Here is a 19,078-nt window from a genome sequence, read left to right as displayed (position 1 = left end):
TCTATATCTATCTATCTATCTATCTATCTATCTATCTATCTGTCTGTCTATATCTATCTATCTATCTATCTATCTATCTATCTATCTATCTATCATCTATCTATCATCTATCTATCTATCTATCATCTGTCTGTCTATATCTATCTATCTATCTATCTATCTATCTATCTATCTATCTATCATCTGTCTATCTGTCTGTCTATTATCTATCTATCTATCTATCATCTATCTATCAATCATCTATCTATCTATCTATCTATCTGTCTGTCTATATCTATCTATCTATCTATCTATCTATCTATCATCTATCTATCATCTATCTATCATCTATCATCTACACACACACCCATCCATCCATCTACACACAAACACACATACAGTTTCTTTGTCTATGAAATTTCTCATGAAATAACAGGTATTTCACAGTATAACTGTGGGGACTAAGTGACATGTTGGCTATAAAGTGCACAGAATGAGGTCGAGCACAACAAAACCACGTGATCGTTAGTACGACTCTTCGCTCTAAACCCACGTGGGCTGTGGAAGCTGTCGCCATGCACTGGCTTACTGCTTGGGGGGCAGGAATGGCTCACATACTCCCAGCGTGTTCCCTGCATTACTGTCCGAAAGTCCAGATTCCTGGAGAGGGGACCCTGGCAATGGCTTGCAACCCCGGGAGATGGGAGGGCTGACCAGATGGCCGGGGGTCAGGTCACCTGATCCAACCTTCCTACACTTGCCCCCTGGTCTTTCACTGAGTCTCCTTGTCTCAGCGACCAGAGAGAATCGAGAAGCCAGGCCCCTCTCCCCCCTTCCCGTTGTCCAGCTTCCTCCCCATTTCCTGTGGCCTGCAGGGGGCCCAGCAATCCTCTCCTAGCCTCTACTGGCTTCTGTGGGAACATGTGGCCAGCTGGGGTGTCCCTGCTCCCCACTCGCCCCCCAGGGCCACCCCAGCACCTTGTGCAGCCCCCGGCAATCCAACATGGCTGTCAGCTGGTGAAGGCTGGACTCCGAGGAGTTCAACAGGAGCTGGATTCTGAGCAGATCTTTCTGAAGCAGGAAGGAGGGAAGAGCCAACATGCAGGGAGGCAGAGACTGAGAGGTGGGACCAGGGCTGGTGGGCAAACCCGCACACAGCAGCTGGCGCGCAGAGGCCCGTAAAGCCAAGGGAAGGAGCCAGACTGCAGGGAGGGACGCGCTCCACATCCTGGCTCACCGCGGCCCTGGCCTGGGGTTCCCCCTCTTCCCGCACGGATGCCGGGGAGGCCGCCTCACCTCGGCCGTGGGGAAGAGGGGCACGGCAAACTGTAGCAGTCCCGCCACCTGGATCTGCATCGTGGTCAGCGAGCGCTGGAAGATGGTCAGTGCCTGGGCCAGGAGAGACCACAGCCCCGCTGTCAGGTCCGAGTTCCCAGGAGCCCCTGCAGCTGCCCCGGGCCTGTTCCCTGGCTGCGGCCCCTCCCCCTGCCTGCATCTGCAGCCGCTCCCCTGACGATGGCCTGTCCTGCTTGCAGGAGTCTCCCCCTCATCCCTCAGGCTTTCAAGGGATGCACAGTCCTCTTGCATCTTGCTGCTCAAAGTGTGGTCCTGAGAGCTTGTGAGAAATGCAGACTCTTGGGCCCCATGCCTGACCCGCTGCACGGCATCTCCATAGTAACCACTCCCAGGGTGATGGGCACGCACGCTGGCGTGTGAGAAACCCTGATCTAGAGGATGCATACCGAGGGCACCGCCCCCTTCGGAGGACCACAGTGAAGAAAGAACACCGGTCACCTCCCCCTTCCTGGTCAGGGCTGGGGCTTGGGGTCAAGAGGGAGCTTGCCCATGAAGGGGACTGTGGGCGGGGTGAGGGCCTGGCTGAGTGGGCCGTACCTGCTGGAAGGGGCTGCTCATGCTCTGACTGCAATACAGGTAGTAGCGGGTCACCTCTGCAAGGTGAAGACACTGGCGTCAGGCAGGGGCTCACAGGTGATCGATCAGTCCCTCATCCATCCTCGGTGGCCACGCCACTCCCTGAGCTCCCAGGTTCTAAGAGGTCCAGCTTGACCGGCAGTGGGGGGCGGGGTGGGGAGGGACTGGGTGACCATGAGGCTGAAACAGGTAGGCAGAGGCACAGCCCGGCTGGCCAGAGCGCCGACGACAGAGGCCCGCGAGCTCATTACCTGTGCTGAGCTGGCTCTCAGTGATGTTCAGGATGAAGGTGTCGGGAGCCACGCAGAAGTCACTGGTGCCCTGAGCCAGGGAGAGATGGCGGAAGGGAGGGAAAGTCACGACAGCAGGGCCCTGGGAGGAGCCTGGCGCCCTCGGCTCCGACCACTGGGGCCCCTCAGCTCACTCCGGGTGGACAAGAAGTCAGGAGCCAGCTGCCCTGGGTTCGAGTCCTGGCTCTGCCCCTTCCTCGCTCTGTAACTTAGGACAAGTGGCTTATCATTTCCGTGTCTCAGTTGCCTCATCCATAACATGGAGAGAAACGGATATAAATTAATCTACATAAAGCACCCGGAAAAGTCACCGGCAGAGCGCAGGCGCCATGAACTGTTACTCTTCCTTCTGAGGCCTCCTCTGGGATGGACCTCGCTGAGCCTGGGCCCCGGGGAAGATGCAGGATGGGTGCTGGGGTCATTCGCACCTTGGCCTCATTTGCTCATCTCTATTTTTTTTTTGTCTCACTATTATCAAGATTTGCACGCTCTGGGGGGTGGCAATCTAGGAAGCCTCACCGGATTCTCTTTGTAAAGAACTGTGTTGATGCTGAGTCCATCTTTGAGCTTGTGGGTTTATGTCCTGCCCACGACAAGATGGGGGTGTGGGAAGAGCTTGGGGCTGGGAGTTAGAGGACACGAGCTCCAGGCTCTGCCATTGACGAGCTGGGGGGCCTGGAACCCCCAAGCATGGCCTGGCTAGGTGACCACCAAGCGGCCGTGGGGCTGGGTGGGAGCAGGTCCAGGCCTGGGAGAGGGGACAGCAAGAATGTCATCCTCTGAGCCGGGGACACGGGAGGCTCAGAGTGTTGCCCGAGGCCAGAGCTCAGCTCCCTAACTCTCAGGAGAAGCAGACCCTCGGGCCATGCTCCTTCCTCGGGGAGGTCTTTCCTGGGTGACAGCACGGGCAGGCGGGGGCCGGGGGGCGGGCACGGTGTCAGCCTCTGGCTGCACAGCTCTCAAAAGAAAAACAAAACAAAACTGGCCTCGTTGGGCTGGGCGGGGGCAGCTGGGCCACAAAAGCTCCCCACAGTGACCCTTGGCGCCCTGCCTCCCTCCCCTCCCGGCTTCTCCGCACCCCGCTTCCTATTAAAATGCAGCAGTGTCTGCAGCCCGATCAAAGGCCCATTCACACTCACTCCGGCACACAGGGGCCTGACTAAACGAATTAGGGAAATGGCCTTTCTCCCGGGCTCTCTTGCCTGCCAGGGCACCCTGCTTTCCTGGTTCACTGAAGCCGGGGAGAAGGAGCCCGGAGGAGGCTGTGTCCCCGAAAGCAGCTCCGGGGGCGAGCTAGATGCTAGATGTGCTGCTGCTTCCAGGGGCCCCACGGAACACACCGGGTGCGAGTTCCCCTGCGCCTACACTGGTCCCCAGAGGAGAGGCTGTCAGCCAGGCAGCTGTGCATGTTGCCCTGGCCAGCGGCCACTCCCCTGGACCACGGGCGGCCCTCCAGCTCCTGACGACTTCGGATGCTTTTGAGCACAATGTGGGCCCTCCTCCCCTGCCCTTCCCCGTGTATGGAGGGGCCCCGACCCTCGGGACGTAGGTGCACGCCTGTCCAGTTCTCCATCCTGCCCGAAGTGGACGCTGCACGGCTTGGGGGAGAAAACAGAGCAGGAGCTGCCCACCTCCCCCCCATTCCCCTCCAGACGAGCTCTGCCGAAGGCTGCCACGAGCCAAGCAGAGCAGGGTCCGTTCACTCTGCGGGCATCACGGGGGCAATGCGTCCGGGGCCAGGGCTCCTGGCCAGCCCCAGGTCACTAGGCAAGGCGTGGGTTTAGGGGGAGAGGGCTTCCAGTAGGAGCCCCATTCTTTTACCCCTGGGTAGTGAGGGCAGAACAGATGCAGGTCACGGAGTTCGTTTGTGGCCCTCGAATCAGCTTAGGGGGTCCCTGAAATCCCCTGGCAAATCCTGCCCATTCTACCACACGCACACACACGCGCGTGTACACACACACACAAACACGCGGCATGCACCTCCACTGTACAGTTCACATGGAGTCGCAGCGATCTGCACACGGTCTTCCCTCTGTGGCTGACACTGAGCCAAGAGCAAATGTCATGTCCTGGCGTTCACCTCCCTAGGCACCTGGCCCCACTGAGTGCCGTAGAGCCAAATGTCGGCCGAATGAATGAACGAACGAGCGAATGAATGACTCACGCGCACAGCTTAACTCGAGCGTTAGGTCTGTCAAAGACCAAACGCCTACATAGCAAGCTCCCCGTTTTGTGTGTGTGTTTTTGTTGTTGTTGTTTTTGTTTGTGACACTTCGAGGCCCCACACGCAGAAACGTGCACCGCCGTGTGTCGGCCCGTGTGCGTGAGTCGCAGGGCAGGGGCTGGAGGCGAGCTAAATGCCACGCTCACGTTCCCAGCGCCCAAGGAGGATGCTTCTGAAGCCAGAGGGCTCCGGGCTCCAATCCCACCTATCCCCACCAGACCCAGTCACTTCTTCACCCCCAGAGGGGGGTCGCCTGGCCATCCATGCACGCCCTTACGAGAAGTAAGCAGGTGGCTGGGAACGGGCCTGTGGGCGGGGAAGGGACAGGCTTCCGATGTCTCACCTTGGCTCTGGCCCTAAATGCGTCAAGCCTCTTCCTTTCTCTGGGCCTGTGTCCCCATCCGAGGGGCAAGGGGGCTGGTGGGGAAGATCTAAGGCCCTTCAGTGCTGGGATTCTGGGATTCTAGGTTAGGGACTCATGCTGGAAGCTGACGCTGCCTTTGGGGGCTCGGGACAAGACACATCGATGACGTACCACCCGCCACACAGAGGGTCCTGGTCAGACCACCCACCATCCCATGCACCCCACCCCCGGCCTCGACTCACCACTGCTGCAGCGGCGTCGGCAGCCAGGGACGTCCAGCTGAGGAGCAGGGCCAGCAGCCCGCAGCACAGCATCCTAGGAGAGAGGTAGCCGCCGGTGGGGTCCGGGCAAAGGCTGGCAGGCAGGGGACTCCAGGACGGCTGTCACCCCGCCAACGTTAGTGCCCTTCCGCTCGGCTATGATCTTGCCCTCTCTGGCCCCTGAGATTCCTGTAGTGGCCGCAAAGGCAGTCCCAGTCTCTGCCCCAACATCGGCCCTGCTGATGGCTAGGACAGAGAGCTGGAACCCGATGCCTGGAGCACAGGTCCCTGTGCTGTGTCTTTTTGGGGTCACAAACAGCAGGAGCCTTTGACGCTCGGGCAGCATTTCTTCAGCGACTCAGCAGAGGCAGGCCCAGGAAGGCCCGGGAAGGAGGGGGCACATGTAGGGAAGCCCCAGGCCTTCCTCTGTGTCCAGACGGCCAGCCGGGGGCTGCTGGCCCCACTGACTGGGTACTGAGGAGAGAGCAGAAGGTGACCCTGGGCTGTCGCCACCACCACATCCCCCGAGCCTGGCCAGGCCTCGCCCCTCTCTGATGGCGGCACCATCACCTCACATGCTTGCCCAGACCCTTGTCCCAGGCCCGCAGGCGGGGCTACTCACGAGGCCAGGAGACACCTGGAACGCCGGGCCAGTCCCAGGCAGGCGAGGAGGCAGATGACTAGGTCCAGGATGAAGAGCAGGAGGCAGGCGAGCCACCTGGCGGGAGGGGGAGGGGAGGTCAGGGCGAGCAGAGCACCCCAGGGTCACTGGCCCTTCGTTAACAACAGCCGAGCAGACTAGAGGAGGGCGGTGTCCCCTGCACAGGAAGGACCGGGGTGCATGGTGGACGGACCCCAGGGGCCCCGGGGCCTGCACCCCCACTTTGGCCTGGACAAAGGCATCGCCCTCCCCCTCTCCTGGCTGTCCACTGGAACCTTCCGCAGTGATGGAACTGTTCCCTGCCTGCCCCATCCCCTCTACCTGCCACATGGGGCTGTGGAGAACTTCGCACAGCATGGGACCAGGTAAGGCCTGATGTTTACATCCACAGGTCGAAGAAAGCCCCTAAGGCGCCCACTGCTCTGCTGGAATTCTCGCCCTGGCCTCCCCTCTCCCTCCCAGCCGTCTGGGACCCACCACTTTACACATTTAGATTCATTTTAACCAACTTTTATGTCAGGCACTGAGCTCAGTGCCAGGGCTCATTCCCAGACCACCAGGGCGGGGCAGGGAGCCGAGGACATCCCAGGGCACCGCGGACCTTCAGCTGCACCCCTCCCCCCACCCCCGGCCCCCCGCCGGGCTGAGCTGATGGAGAAAGGCCGCTGGGAGACCCTGGCCAGATGCCTCACACCTTTGAGCCTCAGTTTCCATTCCTGTAACAGGAAGTTGGAGCCCTTACCACAAAGTGCGTGGGGGATGAGGCAGGACGGCCAGGCACCTGAGGTCCCCCGCTCTCCTGCGCCTCCAAAGCACGGGACCCCGGGGCGCCCGAACGCCAAGGGCGTTGGGGAGACCCCGAGCAAAGCGACCTTGCTCTTTCCCTTCTGAGCAGGATCCCCAGACAGTCCCCCCACTCAGCACCACCCCCGCCCAGCCGCCACTCCCATCTGCCTTGCACTGGGGGGGCCAGTCTGCGCAGCGGGGTGAGGGGAGCTGGTGAAAAGAAAAGGGACTTTCTCCAGTCCCCAAAAAGGAGAAGTGCGCGATCACTATTTTTCTCCATGCAGGAGCCAAATAAATTCATCGACCCCTCCTCACCGATACCTTAGAGAGGGTAAGACGGAGCCTGGCACGCGGGGAGGATGCGCGATGGGGCTGGAAGGAAGTGACAGGGGCTCTGAAGCTGGGGGGGGGGGGCGCGACGGAGGCCACCTGGCAGCCGCGGGGGGCTCTCTCTGCCTCTGATCAAAACCATCGACCCCTGCGCAGAGCCTCCGGGAGGACTCTGCAGTTCCCAGGACCGGACGGAGATGGGGGTCTGGGGAAAGCGCAGGGCCCGCCCTCCTCGAGGTCGAGGCCACCAAAAACCCAGCTTTCTTAGAATCAGAGGCAGAGCTGGAAGGAACCTCGGGGACCACGTGCAGTGAGGACCGCATTCAGACCTGGGCCTCAGCACTGCGGACTCTCCCCGTCCCCCAGCCCCCCCACAGGAGCCACGCCAGCCGCCAGGCCCCTCTCCCAGTCCTGGTTTCACGTTTCAAACCTAACCGTGTGTCTCTTACTTCTCTCCTCACCACAGCACCGGGAAATCGAGCTAGCGCGGCCTCCCCCTCACTGCCCAGGACTGTTCTGATCCCTCGCTCTGCAGCCTCTTGTAAGGGGTTCCTGGAAACAGCTCTGTGAGGCAGATGCATTTTCCCAGAGGACCCCAGGGAGGACCTGGGGATGTATATCCAGCCAAGAACTTGGCTCTGGAAGCTCCAGCCTTCCCTCCCACAGCTCCTCCCACATCCAGCCTCTGCGGCTGCTCTCGCTGGGTTATATTCATCAGAAGCCTCTCCAAGAGGGTCATCTCTTAGCTTCTTCTCGCCCCCAGCACTTAGCCAGGCCCTGTATAAAAGTGCTAGAGAATATTCGCTTAGCCGGATGGATATGCTCGAGAAAAAGCAGCAAAGCAAAGATGGGGGGAGGCTGGCCAGAGGAGGCCTGGCCCCTGAGGCTGGTTAGCTCAGGAATAAAACAGAGCCTCAGTCCAGGCAGCTCGGGTGAGAGAAGGAACGAGCAAACAGCAGAGGATGAGGGGGAGGGACCAGTCTGAGCTGGTGTCCCGGAGCCACAGGTGCTAACCTTGGATTTTCTGCCTTGCCCCGAACAAGGGGCAGGAATGGGGGATGGGGTCCTAGGGGACCCCTTCAATCCCCCAGGTTGAAACAGCTGCCGTGCAGTTGGCACCTCCTGTCTTTAATAAAATCACCTTAAAAATAAGCCCCTTCCGATATATAAATCCTGGTTCATTTCATCGTTGTTATTGAAATGCCCACATTAGGCCCCCACATATACATGGCCCTATGCTAGGTCTGCTCAGAGAGAAATGGGGAGGCCTACTTTCTACCTTCCCCTGCCCCGTGACAAAAAGATTTCGAAGGCTCAGGCAGTGAATGGCCCTCACGCCGCAGGACTCATCAGATGCCACTGGTTTGGGTCCCGAGTCACAGCCCGTCCTTAGAGCTGGCGGTTTTTTCTGTCTCTTGGGAGAAAGGCACTTTCGCATGTGAGTTTCCTTCTGGTGGAAGTCCTTTCTGATGCAGACGTCTGTGTGTCAGCCTGCGGATGCAGGGACTAGACGGGCGGGGGAGGGGAGGGACGGGGAGCACTGTCCACAGCTGGGGACCTCGTGTGTCTCAGAGCCCTGCTACCTCCTCCCGCGGGGAAGAAGGTAGCCCAAGGCAGGGAGATCTCTGGCCAAAGGCCACCGGAACATTTTCTCTGGACTCAGATATTACTTTGGCCTGGGGTAGGACTTTCTCATAAAAGGGAACTGAATCCAGAAAATTAAGAGTAAATTGTGCAATGTTGAGATAAAGGCTCTGACCTTTGCAAGTGGCTCGAAGAGGAACCGAAGAATCAGCAGTGGGAGGGTGGGGTGAGGTGGGGACTATCCGAGAAAGAGCTGATAAGTTCACCAGGACTCACATCCTGGGGTGTGGTGGTGCCGGTGAGGGTGACACTTCTGGAGGGCATGTCGCCCTTCAACCAGGAGCCACCCAAACCCAGACTGCTGCCTCCCTCCTTGGCTCTCCCCAGGGTGACCGTCATTAGACCTTGCGCTTGGCTTATTAAGACCTTCCGGTGACACTTCCCCACCCGGGCCTGAGATGCAGGCTTGGATGAAGGGAGCTGGCGCAGCCCCGCCGTGACCCCCCTGCCCCTCACCTGTAGTACTCCACCTGGCCAGTCTGGCCAGCCAGCTCGGTCAGCTGGGCTGTGACCTCCCTCCACACCGGCACCCCTGACAGCTGGACGATGATGTTGCTGGCCATTTGCTGCATGAACCTCAGTGTCTGGATGTAATCGCCCCGCGTGGCAAAGATCTCACTGAGCCGGGCCAGGTGCTGCTCTAGGTCCACCTTCAGCTTCTCGGTGGTTCCGGACACCTGGGGAGGGGGAGGGGCTGCGGCTGTGAGTCTGGCCCTCGGGTGGGAGGACCCAGCGAGGCCCAGCTCCCGATTCCAACTTCAGAGGAGGTCTGCGAGGCTTGAGAGAGTGTACCGTGCGTGCGGTCCCCAGCCCTGAAAAGCTCAGGAGGCTGCTGCCCAGAGGGAGGATGGAGACAGAGGCCCCCATGTCCCCCCCCATCCAGGGTGGGGGCCCCGATCTGGCCTGAACCAACCCCAGCCTCCAAGATCCAGCACCTTACTCTAAAGAGAGACCCAGATAGAGAAGCAAATGAACAAATAAACACAGATTCTCTTAAAACTTTAAACACTGTGGATTATGACTTCATTTTTCCGGTGATAAAACGTTTAAGCTGAACAGCTCCTTGGTGGCTACCTGATCTTCTGTTCCCATGATAGGATTTCTAAATGCCTCATAAGAGAAAGGCCTTGCTGTCCACAGCTCACAGCTCCTGGCCCGAGCGCAGCAGAGCAATGGAACTCTGAATAACACACAGGCCCCGTCCTGGCCCCGAAAGGCCCGGACACGTGGAGGGAGGACACTGGCGCCTTCTCTGTGTGCTCACGCCCTCCCCTGCACGTCTGTCCTGCCAGGTGGATGGACAGGCCTGGAGTTGAGAGGACCCTGAAGGAAGCAACTTGCTCTTCGACGGTAGAGAGGAAGGGACGATGGCGGTCAGATGGCAGTGACCGCCACTGGCTTGCAGACAAGGAATGCCAGCAGGGCTTGGTACTGAAAGGATGCTCCCACGGCCCAGACACAGGGTGGCCGTGGGCCCCCGCGCACAGCCTGGGGGCCCCCGGCACGCCCCTCGGAGCCTGCTCGGAGCTGGCGTGTTGGAAGCCAGGCGGGCTTTGCCGTTCTGGCGCTGTCGCATTAAGCCGACGAGCACACCTGGCTGGGAGGGGGAGTGCGGCTACTCCCCCCCCCCCCCCCCGGGGCAGCCTTGCGCTCCCCCAGGCACGGCAGGAAGGTGACGTGACACGGGAGAAGGGGCCACGCGGCCCACGGTCAGGGATCGGCAGGTGACACTCCCGTTTAGGGGAATGGGACAGCAGCTGTGCGTGTGGGCTCGCAGGCCACGTCTCCATCTGCACTACTGTGGGTCCCTGGTCCCAGAGAGAGAATGGCCCTCTGTTCTGTTTTGTTTTTTGTTTTTGTTTTTTCCAATGTCAGAGGCTTGTTTTGCTTTTCTGGCTTGTTCCTGGCTCTCACGAGCCGGTTAAGGACGGTGAGGTTACAGAGACCCTGTACCTTACGAACCGGGCAGCTCGTGGCTTCACATAGCGGGGGGAAAGCCAGGTAAAAGTAAACGCAGTAACTAAACGTCGCCCTGAGAAACGCTCCTTTCCGATGCAGAAAGATCAGCGCGTCAGCCAGCGCTGTGCAGCCGTTGATCCCAAACGCGCGCCTATCAGAGGCTAAACGAGGAGCGCGCCTCGTGCTACGTGGCATCTCCGGGTTCCTTTTTCACATCTAACGAACCTGAGAGCGAAAGGCTATTCAAAACGACCCGCGAACGTTTTCCGTAAGATCGCATCTTCCCCTTCCGTGGCCCTGAATATTTAACTTCTCCACGATCCCTCCTCGGGAAAAACAGAGACCAGCAAACACCTGCCCTTCTATGTCCTCCTGAGGTCTTCCCGTAGGAAACACAACTATAAAAAGATAAAAATCACAATGCTGGCCTACTTACAGCCTCCTGCTTCTCCATACCACCCTCAGTTCCTTAGCGGTTCTTATAGGCAGAGCTCCCAGCAGGGAGACAAAGTGGGGATCCCCCTGGTCCATGGGGAAGAGAAGCTCTGGGAACCAGACAGGCGGCTCAGCTCCCCAAGCTGGGACGGGGTCAGGGGCGAGTTAGCAGGCGGCGGAAGCCATTGCCCCAGAGTCCGGAGCAGTAGTTCTCTAGTTAGTCCCAGGCCCAGTAGCAGCAGGGTGACCAGCTGCGAACCCATGGAACTCATTATAATTGCAAATTTTCAGCCCCGCCCAGACCTACAGAAGCAGAAACCCTGGGGTGGGGCCAGCTTGCTGTCCATCAAGCCCTCCAGGGGAGTCTGATGCAACTCAAGTTTGAAAACTTCTGGGAGGGAGGAAGTTTCTTCACCTCAGGTGGTTTTCTAGAAGGGCAGCAGGCCTGAAGTCGAAGGGGTGAGGCCCTGTCTCAGATCCGAGAAGGGAAGGGCGGAGACCAGGTACCTTGGTTCCAGTTCTGGCTCTGAAATGTCCCAGCTTCCAGCCCGGGGCTGGATTTTTTAGGCTGAGACCCTGAGGGGTGAGAGGTGTGCCTGGTGCCCGGGGTAACTGGAGGCCAGGCCCCCTCCACTAGGGCACAAATGGGGGGGGGTGCTGGGTCCAGGGAAAGGACCCACAGGGTACTCCCAAATGACCCGACAAATCAGAGTGTGTAGTTCATCCCGAAGCCTGCCGGCCGGGCCTGAGCCTTGAGCCTTGGCCCCCTCCCACCAAGGCACAAGCCTGGGGTTCTGGTCTGGAACAGAGAGAGGTCCAGGTCTGAGTCACCTGACCTGTCACCCTGCCACCCCCCCAACCGAAGCCTCCTCTCTCCTTCACGGCGATTATAACATATACGATAAAAGCACCTCGATGATGGCCCTCACGACCACGGCGTGGCCCATTTGGAGGCCACTTTGTAGACTGCCGGGTGTCGTTACAGACGGTGTCTCGTCTCACGTCATTTACCTGCTACGTGGCCTTCAGCCCTCGGGACGTGGGTACCCAGCCCAGGTCCCAAACCAGCTCTGCAGGCCCCGTGAGGACCCAGAGCCCTGCCTCTCCACGGGAGGGAGCAACCTGGACTTGGGGCCCCGGCTCACGGAGGAGGTAGGAGGGGGTCTTGGGGACAGACGCAGCTCCCCCTGGCTGGACCACCACGACAGCCTGCGGCTCCTGTCCTCGCTTCTCAGAAACGGTGGCGCGAATCCCAGGGGCTGACCTCTGGGAACACGGGGGGATTTGAGAGACGGGGGGCCTGCCGAGAAATGTCTGGCCCTGGCCCTGGAGCGCTCGTCCTGCTCAGGGGGGTGGGCCCAGCCTGGGGTCCTGCTCCCAGCTCATCTGCCCACGCAAGTCTCCACCCATGGGATAAGGACAAGAAGAACTCAAGTGCCCCCATCGGGACGGCTCTGGGGGAGACGCGGGCCATTCCGCACGATGGTCACAGGCAGCTAGTGAAGGCCATGACGCTGGGCCCCCGGTAGGGGGTTCTGCTCTTGGGGCTGGGTCCCTCCTCCAGGGGCCCTGGTGCTGGTAGGAGGCAGAAGACGGGGAGGCCGAGCCCAGAGGCAGTAACCCTGGGCCCCTTCCCCACGCAGAGCCAGGGCGAAGGTGGGGGTGAGCTCCCCCAGGCCTCCACGTGCTGGATGAGCTGTGTTTGGTCCATGAGGCTGCCCTCAGCGTCCCCTTCCTCACCCTGCAGAGCTGCCCTAGCCCAGTGTCCAGAGAGCTCAGTCCCCAGGGACAGGACCCCCTAGACAGAAGGGGCAGATGGACGGGCTCTGTGTGGTGCACGGGGCCCTGGTCTGGCACGTGACCCTCAGCTCCCCAGAAGGGGTCTCCAAGGCCAGAGCCGCCATGCTGGCCATCCTGGGCACCTATGAGCCACGCGGCTGTCTCTTTAAGGAGAGGCCCTCCTGAGGGGCTGAGGGATTAAGGCCTTAGAGGAGCTTAGGGGAGAAGGAAGGGAAATGAGGTCGTATCCTCTTCTAGGCGGTGCCGGGCAATGTCCAGATGTTCCAGTCGGGGCTGCATTTTGGGGTCGAGGCTGCCTGACACGACGGGCCACTTGCTGGGGCCACCCCTGTGCTGGGCCAAGCGGGATCGGGGTTCCCTCGTAGGGGTCCCGGGGCCGCCACGGGGCGGCCAGGAAAATGTCCCGGCACTTCTAGCGAAGGTGACAATATGCTGGGGGGCCAGGTCTACACTTGAGAAAGCCCGGACTCCCCGCCCTCTCAGCCTCGGCCACCCAGGCCAAGGGCTCGCAGAGCGGCTCCTCCCTTCCCTGAAAGCCCCACATCTCTGCCAGCCTGACACAGTCCTTTCCCCCCAGCCCCCAGCTGGACTCGTGGTGCCTGGAAGCCAGAGCCCAGAGGGCCCCTCGCAGGGTTTCGGGGAGTCGCGCCCCCCTTGGGGCCGAGCTGCCTAGGATCTGACTGGGGTCCTTGCTCTGACCGCGCTGACCTCTGGGCTGCGCCCGGCCCAGCCAGCCGCCCGTGAACCTTACCAGCCTGTCGATCCCAGAGAGCGTGTGATTCGCGTTGTCCAAGGAGTAGATGAGCTGGTAGACCCCATCACTGGTCTCGCTGTTTCCATAGAAACCGACGCCCACCGCAGCACTACAGGCGAGACCGGACACAGGGTTAGAGGTGAAACCCAGAAGAGAGTTCTTCTTATTAGTTTTTTAAATACACTGTTTTAGAGCCGTTCGAAGTTCACAGCGAAATTGAATGGAAAAGACAGTGACCTTGCGTACGCTCCCCTGCTCCCCCTCCGCCCCCCGACCCCCCACACCGTCACAGCCCCCACCGGGGCAGCACATTTGTTACAGCCGAAGAACCCGCATGGACACAGCGTGTCTCCGAGTCCGGGGCTCGCATTAGGGCTCACTCTCGGTGGGGCGCTCCCTGTGGGTGTGGACGTGCGCAGAGCGAACGCCATGCATCGGCCACCACGGGGTCACACGGAGCGGAGCCACTGCCCCAAGCCTCCTCTGTGCCCCACCCACCCATCCTTCCCTCCCCGCGCCCTCGGGGAGCCACCCGCGCTTTACTGTCCCCGTCGCTTGGCCTTTTCCAGCATGTCACATGGGTGGAGTCGCACGGCACGTAGTCTGTCTTCAGGCTGTTTCTTTCGCTCACTGATAATGCGCTTCGGTTCCCTCTACGTCTTTTCACGGTTTCACGGCCCGGTCGCTCATTTCTTTTTAGCGCTGAGTAATATTCCTTGGTCCGGCTCTGACTCTGAAGGAAGTTTTTTGACTGCTTCCAGGTTTTGGCGATTATGAATGAAGCCGGTCAAATCGCCCCAGAGAGCAGGTTTTTGACTCTGGCTGAGGAGTTCTTTCCTGGGGGTGCGGGAGGGGACGGTTCAGTGCCAGCTTGTCCCTGGCAGGGCAATACTTACTCCTGCCCTCCGGTCCCGTGACTCTGCAGGGTGGTGGAGGGCTGCTGGCCTAGCCCCAGGACCCCGCATCTTTGTCAGCTCCCCAGGTAGCCGACACGGTGACTGAGTCCCCTGAAACCACACTCGTCTCTCTGGAAACCTCCAGGAGTGGGGGACTGCCCATCTGCGCCCTCCATGCCCCCACGAGGCAGCCTGCCCCACTGAAAACCTCCGGCTCGCAGGGAGTTCCTTGTCCTGAGCCGAAGCCCACCTCCTCAGGGCATGAGCCCGCTGCTTCTTGGCTGTCCTCCGGGGCGGCCCGGAATAAGGCTTCGATTCTGCAGGACACCCCGTTGGGCATCTCCGTGTGGCTCCATGCCACCCCTTCTCTCCCGCTCTCCAAGCCAGACGTACGTCCTGCAGAGCCTTGTAGAGATCATCGCCGTCCTCAGTTCAACACTCTCTGAATGGTCAATGTCGCCCTTAAACATGGCCCCTGAGCGACGCGCCCCAGCCCAGGCTGTCCACCCGGCTCTGGGCACAGGGCAGCGGGCTGACGTCCCGAGACCCTCCCCTTCCCACCACTGACCCTGTGGCCGGCCGAGACCCTGGGTCTCTCCCCGGGAACCGCCGCGAAGCCCAGCGATTCTTCCCTCCTGTAGCGCTGCCTTGATGATGATGATGATGATGATGATGATTATGATTTTTGGTGGTGGTTGTTTTAACTAAAAGCAGAACTTTCGATCTACCCCAGTGAGATTCCATCTACTTGCTTTTCGTCTCACATTCCAGGCTGAACAAATCATCTCAAGTCTCGCCCCTGTCGTCCATCATGCTGTACTGACGCGCACCGCTGGGAGTCATCTGAAGGTTCATTAAGCGGCCTCTGAGTTTTCGTCCAACACGCTGATCCCGGGGGAAAGGGTGAATGAATGCACACGTGCACGCGTTTGCACGGGACGGGATCCGCGCTGCGACCTCCTTCCCGGCGCCCTTGAGCCCTCGTTCAGTAGCCCTCGGGAAGTGGTCCGAGGACCGCGGCGCAGCATCGCCTAGAGCAACTGTGAAGAGCGGAGGTCGGCGGCGCTCGCCCCGCACCCGCTGCACCGGCGGGGTCTGGACGAGCCGCTCCGGGACAGGCGAGGGCCTCCGGGAAGAGGCACAAAAGACACGTAGCATTTCACGGAACGAGCCATGCCAGACGCTCTCCATCTGTTTCGCGTTTTCCTTAATTATTACTTATTAGAACTGGCCCTCCAAAGTCTTTCTGACCGTTCCATAGAATTCTTCCGTCATTTGCCATGTTTTTTAAAACAACCTGAGCTCACACAGGAGGGCTCCCTGTGGGGCTGGCTGCGCGGCTCTTTCGGGGCGTCTGTCCCGTGCCCTGCCCCTCCCCCCACCTTCCTGCGGCTCAGTCCCACGAAAAGGCTTTTCAATCCCACGGTTCCTTCGCAGGAGCAGCTCTGCAGGGACCGACACTGGGACATCACCCCAGAGGCCTGTGTCCCCCCCCCCCCCCCCCGCCCGGGTCCCGCCCGTGAGCTCACTGCCTCATCGCCCCGAGTGCTGCCTCGGGCGCTCGCCTGTGTTTTGGCTGAGATGATCCTTATGCTGCCGATGGGATGGCACCATGAACATGTCCTAACGGGGAAGACCGCAGTGGCCCTGAGAACGCAGGCGCCCCTCACCCCCGGGGTCCACACTTCCTGTCTGCCTCCTCCTGTCCTGCAGCCGAGGCAAGTGGGGTCACTCCCGCTGTGCGTTCTCGGATGCAGCGGACACTAAGCCACGAGGGACTCTACCCCTCCAGGGCGGCCACTCCCGGGAGGTCTCAGGGAGGACCTGAGGCTTTTGGAAAAACCTTGTAGATACGAAAACAAGAAAAACGTAGCGACTCCACACGACAGGGCCGCGTGTCCGAGGACGCGGCTCGGCAGCGTGGGCTCTTGCCCGGGGTGAGAAATCCTCGCTCCTCCATCAAAAGCAAAGCGGTCGGTCTTGCGAGAAGGCGGCACTGACCCGGGCTGCGGTCGGGCTTTCTCTGACCTCACAGACTCAAGGCAGCCGGGAGGGGACAGGGACTCGGAAGGTGGAGGCGCCCTTTGCTGGAGAATGTCACCCGGTAAACTGCTCGGGAACCAGGAACCCGTGGGGCTGCCAGGCGTGTCCTTGCTGGACTGGGGAGGCCCACGCCGGGGCCAGGCATGGGGCACACTAGAGAGACCTCCATGACCACTCTGGGCATCCGATTCCTGTTGCCCGGCAAGAAAAGGGACGACGTTCACTCTGGGGACAGGTTCTCCCATCGAGGGACCTGGAGCTCCGTCAGGAGAGCATGTCCAGAAAGCTGATGAACTGACCGCTCGCGGTTTAATGGGGGTCTGAAGGTGCGGAAGGGGCCGTCACGGTCAAAGGCTAACCATCGGCATGACACAGGTGGCCAGGCCCGCTCTCCATCCGCTGGGCCCGCCTCGCTCTCCTGCACATTGAGATCCCCCCTCCGCCCCACCCTCCCCCCCGCGAGCCGCACGTGCCCGGCCCAGCGCGGGGACACTCACCAGCAGACGAGGCCGGCCACCACGGCCATCCAGGTGACGCAGCAGGAGTCGCGCCGCTTGGTCTGCCCTGCACTGTCTGGCCTGCAGCAGCACACGCAGGCCAGGTACGCCGCGAGGAAGACGAGGTTCAGGCCCAGGCAGACGGCGGCCACCAGCCCCAGGAACAGCAGTGACTGAGGACGGAGAGGCCTGGCGTCAGCACCGGGCTCTGCGGCAGGGTCGGGGCGGGACGTGCCCTGGGCCCTGCTCGCAGGGCGGGCAGCGGGTGCAGGAGCCAGGACGAGCTGTCTGCCCTGCTCGGAACGGGGTGCCCGGCGCTCAGGCTGGGTGGGGCGAGGACAGCGGGAAGAGCGGATGGGCTGCGGTCCCCTGAGGGGGGCGGAGGATGAGGCGCAGCTGCAGCCTGGGCCCCAGGTCTGTGGCCGGCCCCCCCGGGTGGGGACGCGGAGCAGGCCCTGCCTGATGAGCCGCTCAGAACCATTCAGGAGACAAGGCAGGAGCTGTCGGCTGACAGTGAGGGCCGCGGGCGATGGGCTGCGTGACAGACAGGGAGAGGGACAGACACCCACGAGGGCCAGAGCGTCCTGGAGGACACGGGACTTGGGCAGGACATCTCGGAAGCTCAGCGGGACCTGGGCTGGGGCCGGGAGGGGATGGCGGGGTGTATCTGCTTCCTCCCAGCTTCGTCCTAGGTGTTGGGGTCCATCCGGAAAAACAAGAAGCCATCTCTGTGTTAGAGGAGGTGGCGATGTTAGGACGTGTACCCACGAGGTCCCTTTCATGGCATCCCGAACGGGACGACGACCCCCAGGTGCCAATGGTGGCAGCGAAGCCCAGAATGCTGAAGGGGGCGGGGGCGGGGTGCCGTCTCAGGCCCACTTGGTCCGGCAAAGGGGGCTGCCCTCTGTCGGGAGGCTCACGCCCCACGGCATGCCCTCTGATCTCGACTTAGCCAGATGGGCACCAGATGGCACCAGGGTTGGTGGCCGCCAGCCAGGGCTGGACCTGGCTCTAAGTTAGGCTCCTGAGCTGACGGCCTGACCCTGACACCACGTGCTCCTGACTGGGTCCTGGCCCAGAACCCCCGGGGGCCAGAGCCTGTTTTGGGGAACCCGCGTGTTGGTGGTGGCGATTGGCGGAGTGGGGGAGACACCGAGACCTTTCACGTGTAAGGGGGAGACGAGCTTTGCACAGGAGACAACTGTGAGAACCAGAGGCTGGGGCCGCAGTGCCGGGGCCCGGACACCAAGCGAGGCCACCCGCGGGGCTCCCCCTCCCTTCCTCGGCCTGCCCGCCTGGCCGCTCGGCCCCGTGAGGGCTCGCGGTGGCCTTCGGGCCCCTGGCTCAGTCACCCTGCTGCGCTGCTGGTCACCTGCACAACAGGCTTCCAAGCCTTGGGGACCAATGGCCGAAGTGGTGGGGACGGCACAGAAGACGGGAGAGATGGCTCATGTGGGCGTGCGGTGGTGACCGCGACTTAAAGTGTGGCTTTCGCCTTCACTTGGAGATACACACGTCACCGGCGTGACCAGGCGCTCGCCTCCCTACCCTGTGGCATGGACGGCAACCCTCCTCCAGGCAGCTGGGAAGGCCCGGGGACCTGCGCACAGCACCCTGCTCGGGTCCTCACGGTGTGGTGAGGGCTGGGTCCCCAGCCTGGACCGCCAGGCCTGTCCCACGGACCGACCCGGGAGGCCCCTGCCCGGTGAGGCAGTGCCAAGGAGCCGCCACCTTCCCGTCTCCAGCCGGTGGCGCTCGCCGGAGGGCCCAAAGCCCCAGGCCAAGGTAAAGGAGGCCAAGGACGAGAGGGGGTTTAGAGCCTCGCTACTCAAAGTGAGTGAAGTTCCCCAACCCATGACCCCCGACGCCGACATCTAGAATGCAGAATCTTGTTAGCAATGGAGAACCCCAAGCCCCACCCCAGGCCTAGCGAGTCAGAAATGCACCGAGAGACGTCCCAGGCGACTTGTGTCCCATTCCCGTCTGGGAAGCACAGATTGGTGTCAAAAGACGTTCGCAAACTTTTCCCAGCAGCTTAACCTTTTTCTCAAACAGACTCACTTACCAGAGCCCTGAGTGAACAGAGATGCCCTGCTTGTCCCCGTCACCCCCTCGCCGGTCCCTGGGCTCCTCTGCTAAAACCTAGGGATCCCCTTAACAATCTGCAAACCACTGAGCACCGTGCATACCCTATGACCCAGAAATCCCACTCCTGAATGTCGCC

General features: G+C 61.1%; 1 protein-coding gene across 2 annotated transcripts in view; it reads right to left on the bottom strand.

Moving 5' to 3' along the window:
• TTYH2 (tweety family member 2) overlaps positions 1-19,078 on the bottom strand; it is a 31,954-nt gene that overhangs the window by 7,588 nt on the left and 5,288 nt on the right. For both annotated transcript variants that reach the window (XM_016143595.2, XM_016143594.2), the window contains exons 2-10: positions 16,855-17,027; positions 13,416-13,527; positions 8,927-9,147; positions 5,672-5,767; positions 5,032-5,104; positions 2,163-2,232; positions 1,873-1,928; positions 1,276-1,368; positions 958-1,050 (exon numbers count right to left, since the gene is read on the bottom strand). In XM_016143595.2, the coding sequence (XP_015999081.1) occupies positions 958-1,050; positions 1,276-1,368; positions 1,873-1,928; positions 2,163-2,232; positions 5,032-5,104; positions 5,672-5,767; positions 8,927-9,147; positions 13,416-13,527; positions 16,855-17,027 (987 nt within the window). The remainder of the gene's footprint in view (positions 1-957; positions 1,051-1,275; positions 1,369-1,872; positions 1,929-2,162; positions 2,233-5,031; positions 5,105-5,671; positions 5,768-8,926; positions 9,148-13,415; positions 13,528-16,854; positions 17,028-19,078) is intronic.

The sequence above is a fragment of the Rousettus aegyptiacus genome, unplaced genomic scaffold (assembly GCF_014176215.1).
Source record: "Rousettus aegyptiacus isolate mRouAeg1 unplaced genomic scaffold, mRouAeg1.p scaffold_m13_p_6, whole genome shotgun sequence".
NCBI lineage: Eukaryota > Metazoa > Chordata > Mammalia > Chiroptera > Pteropodidae > Rousettus > Rousettus aegyptiacus.
The sequence above is the reverse complement of the archived record's forward strand: the minus strand, read 5'-3'. Positions and strand labels throughout refer to the sequence as shown.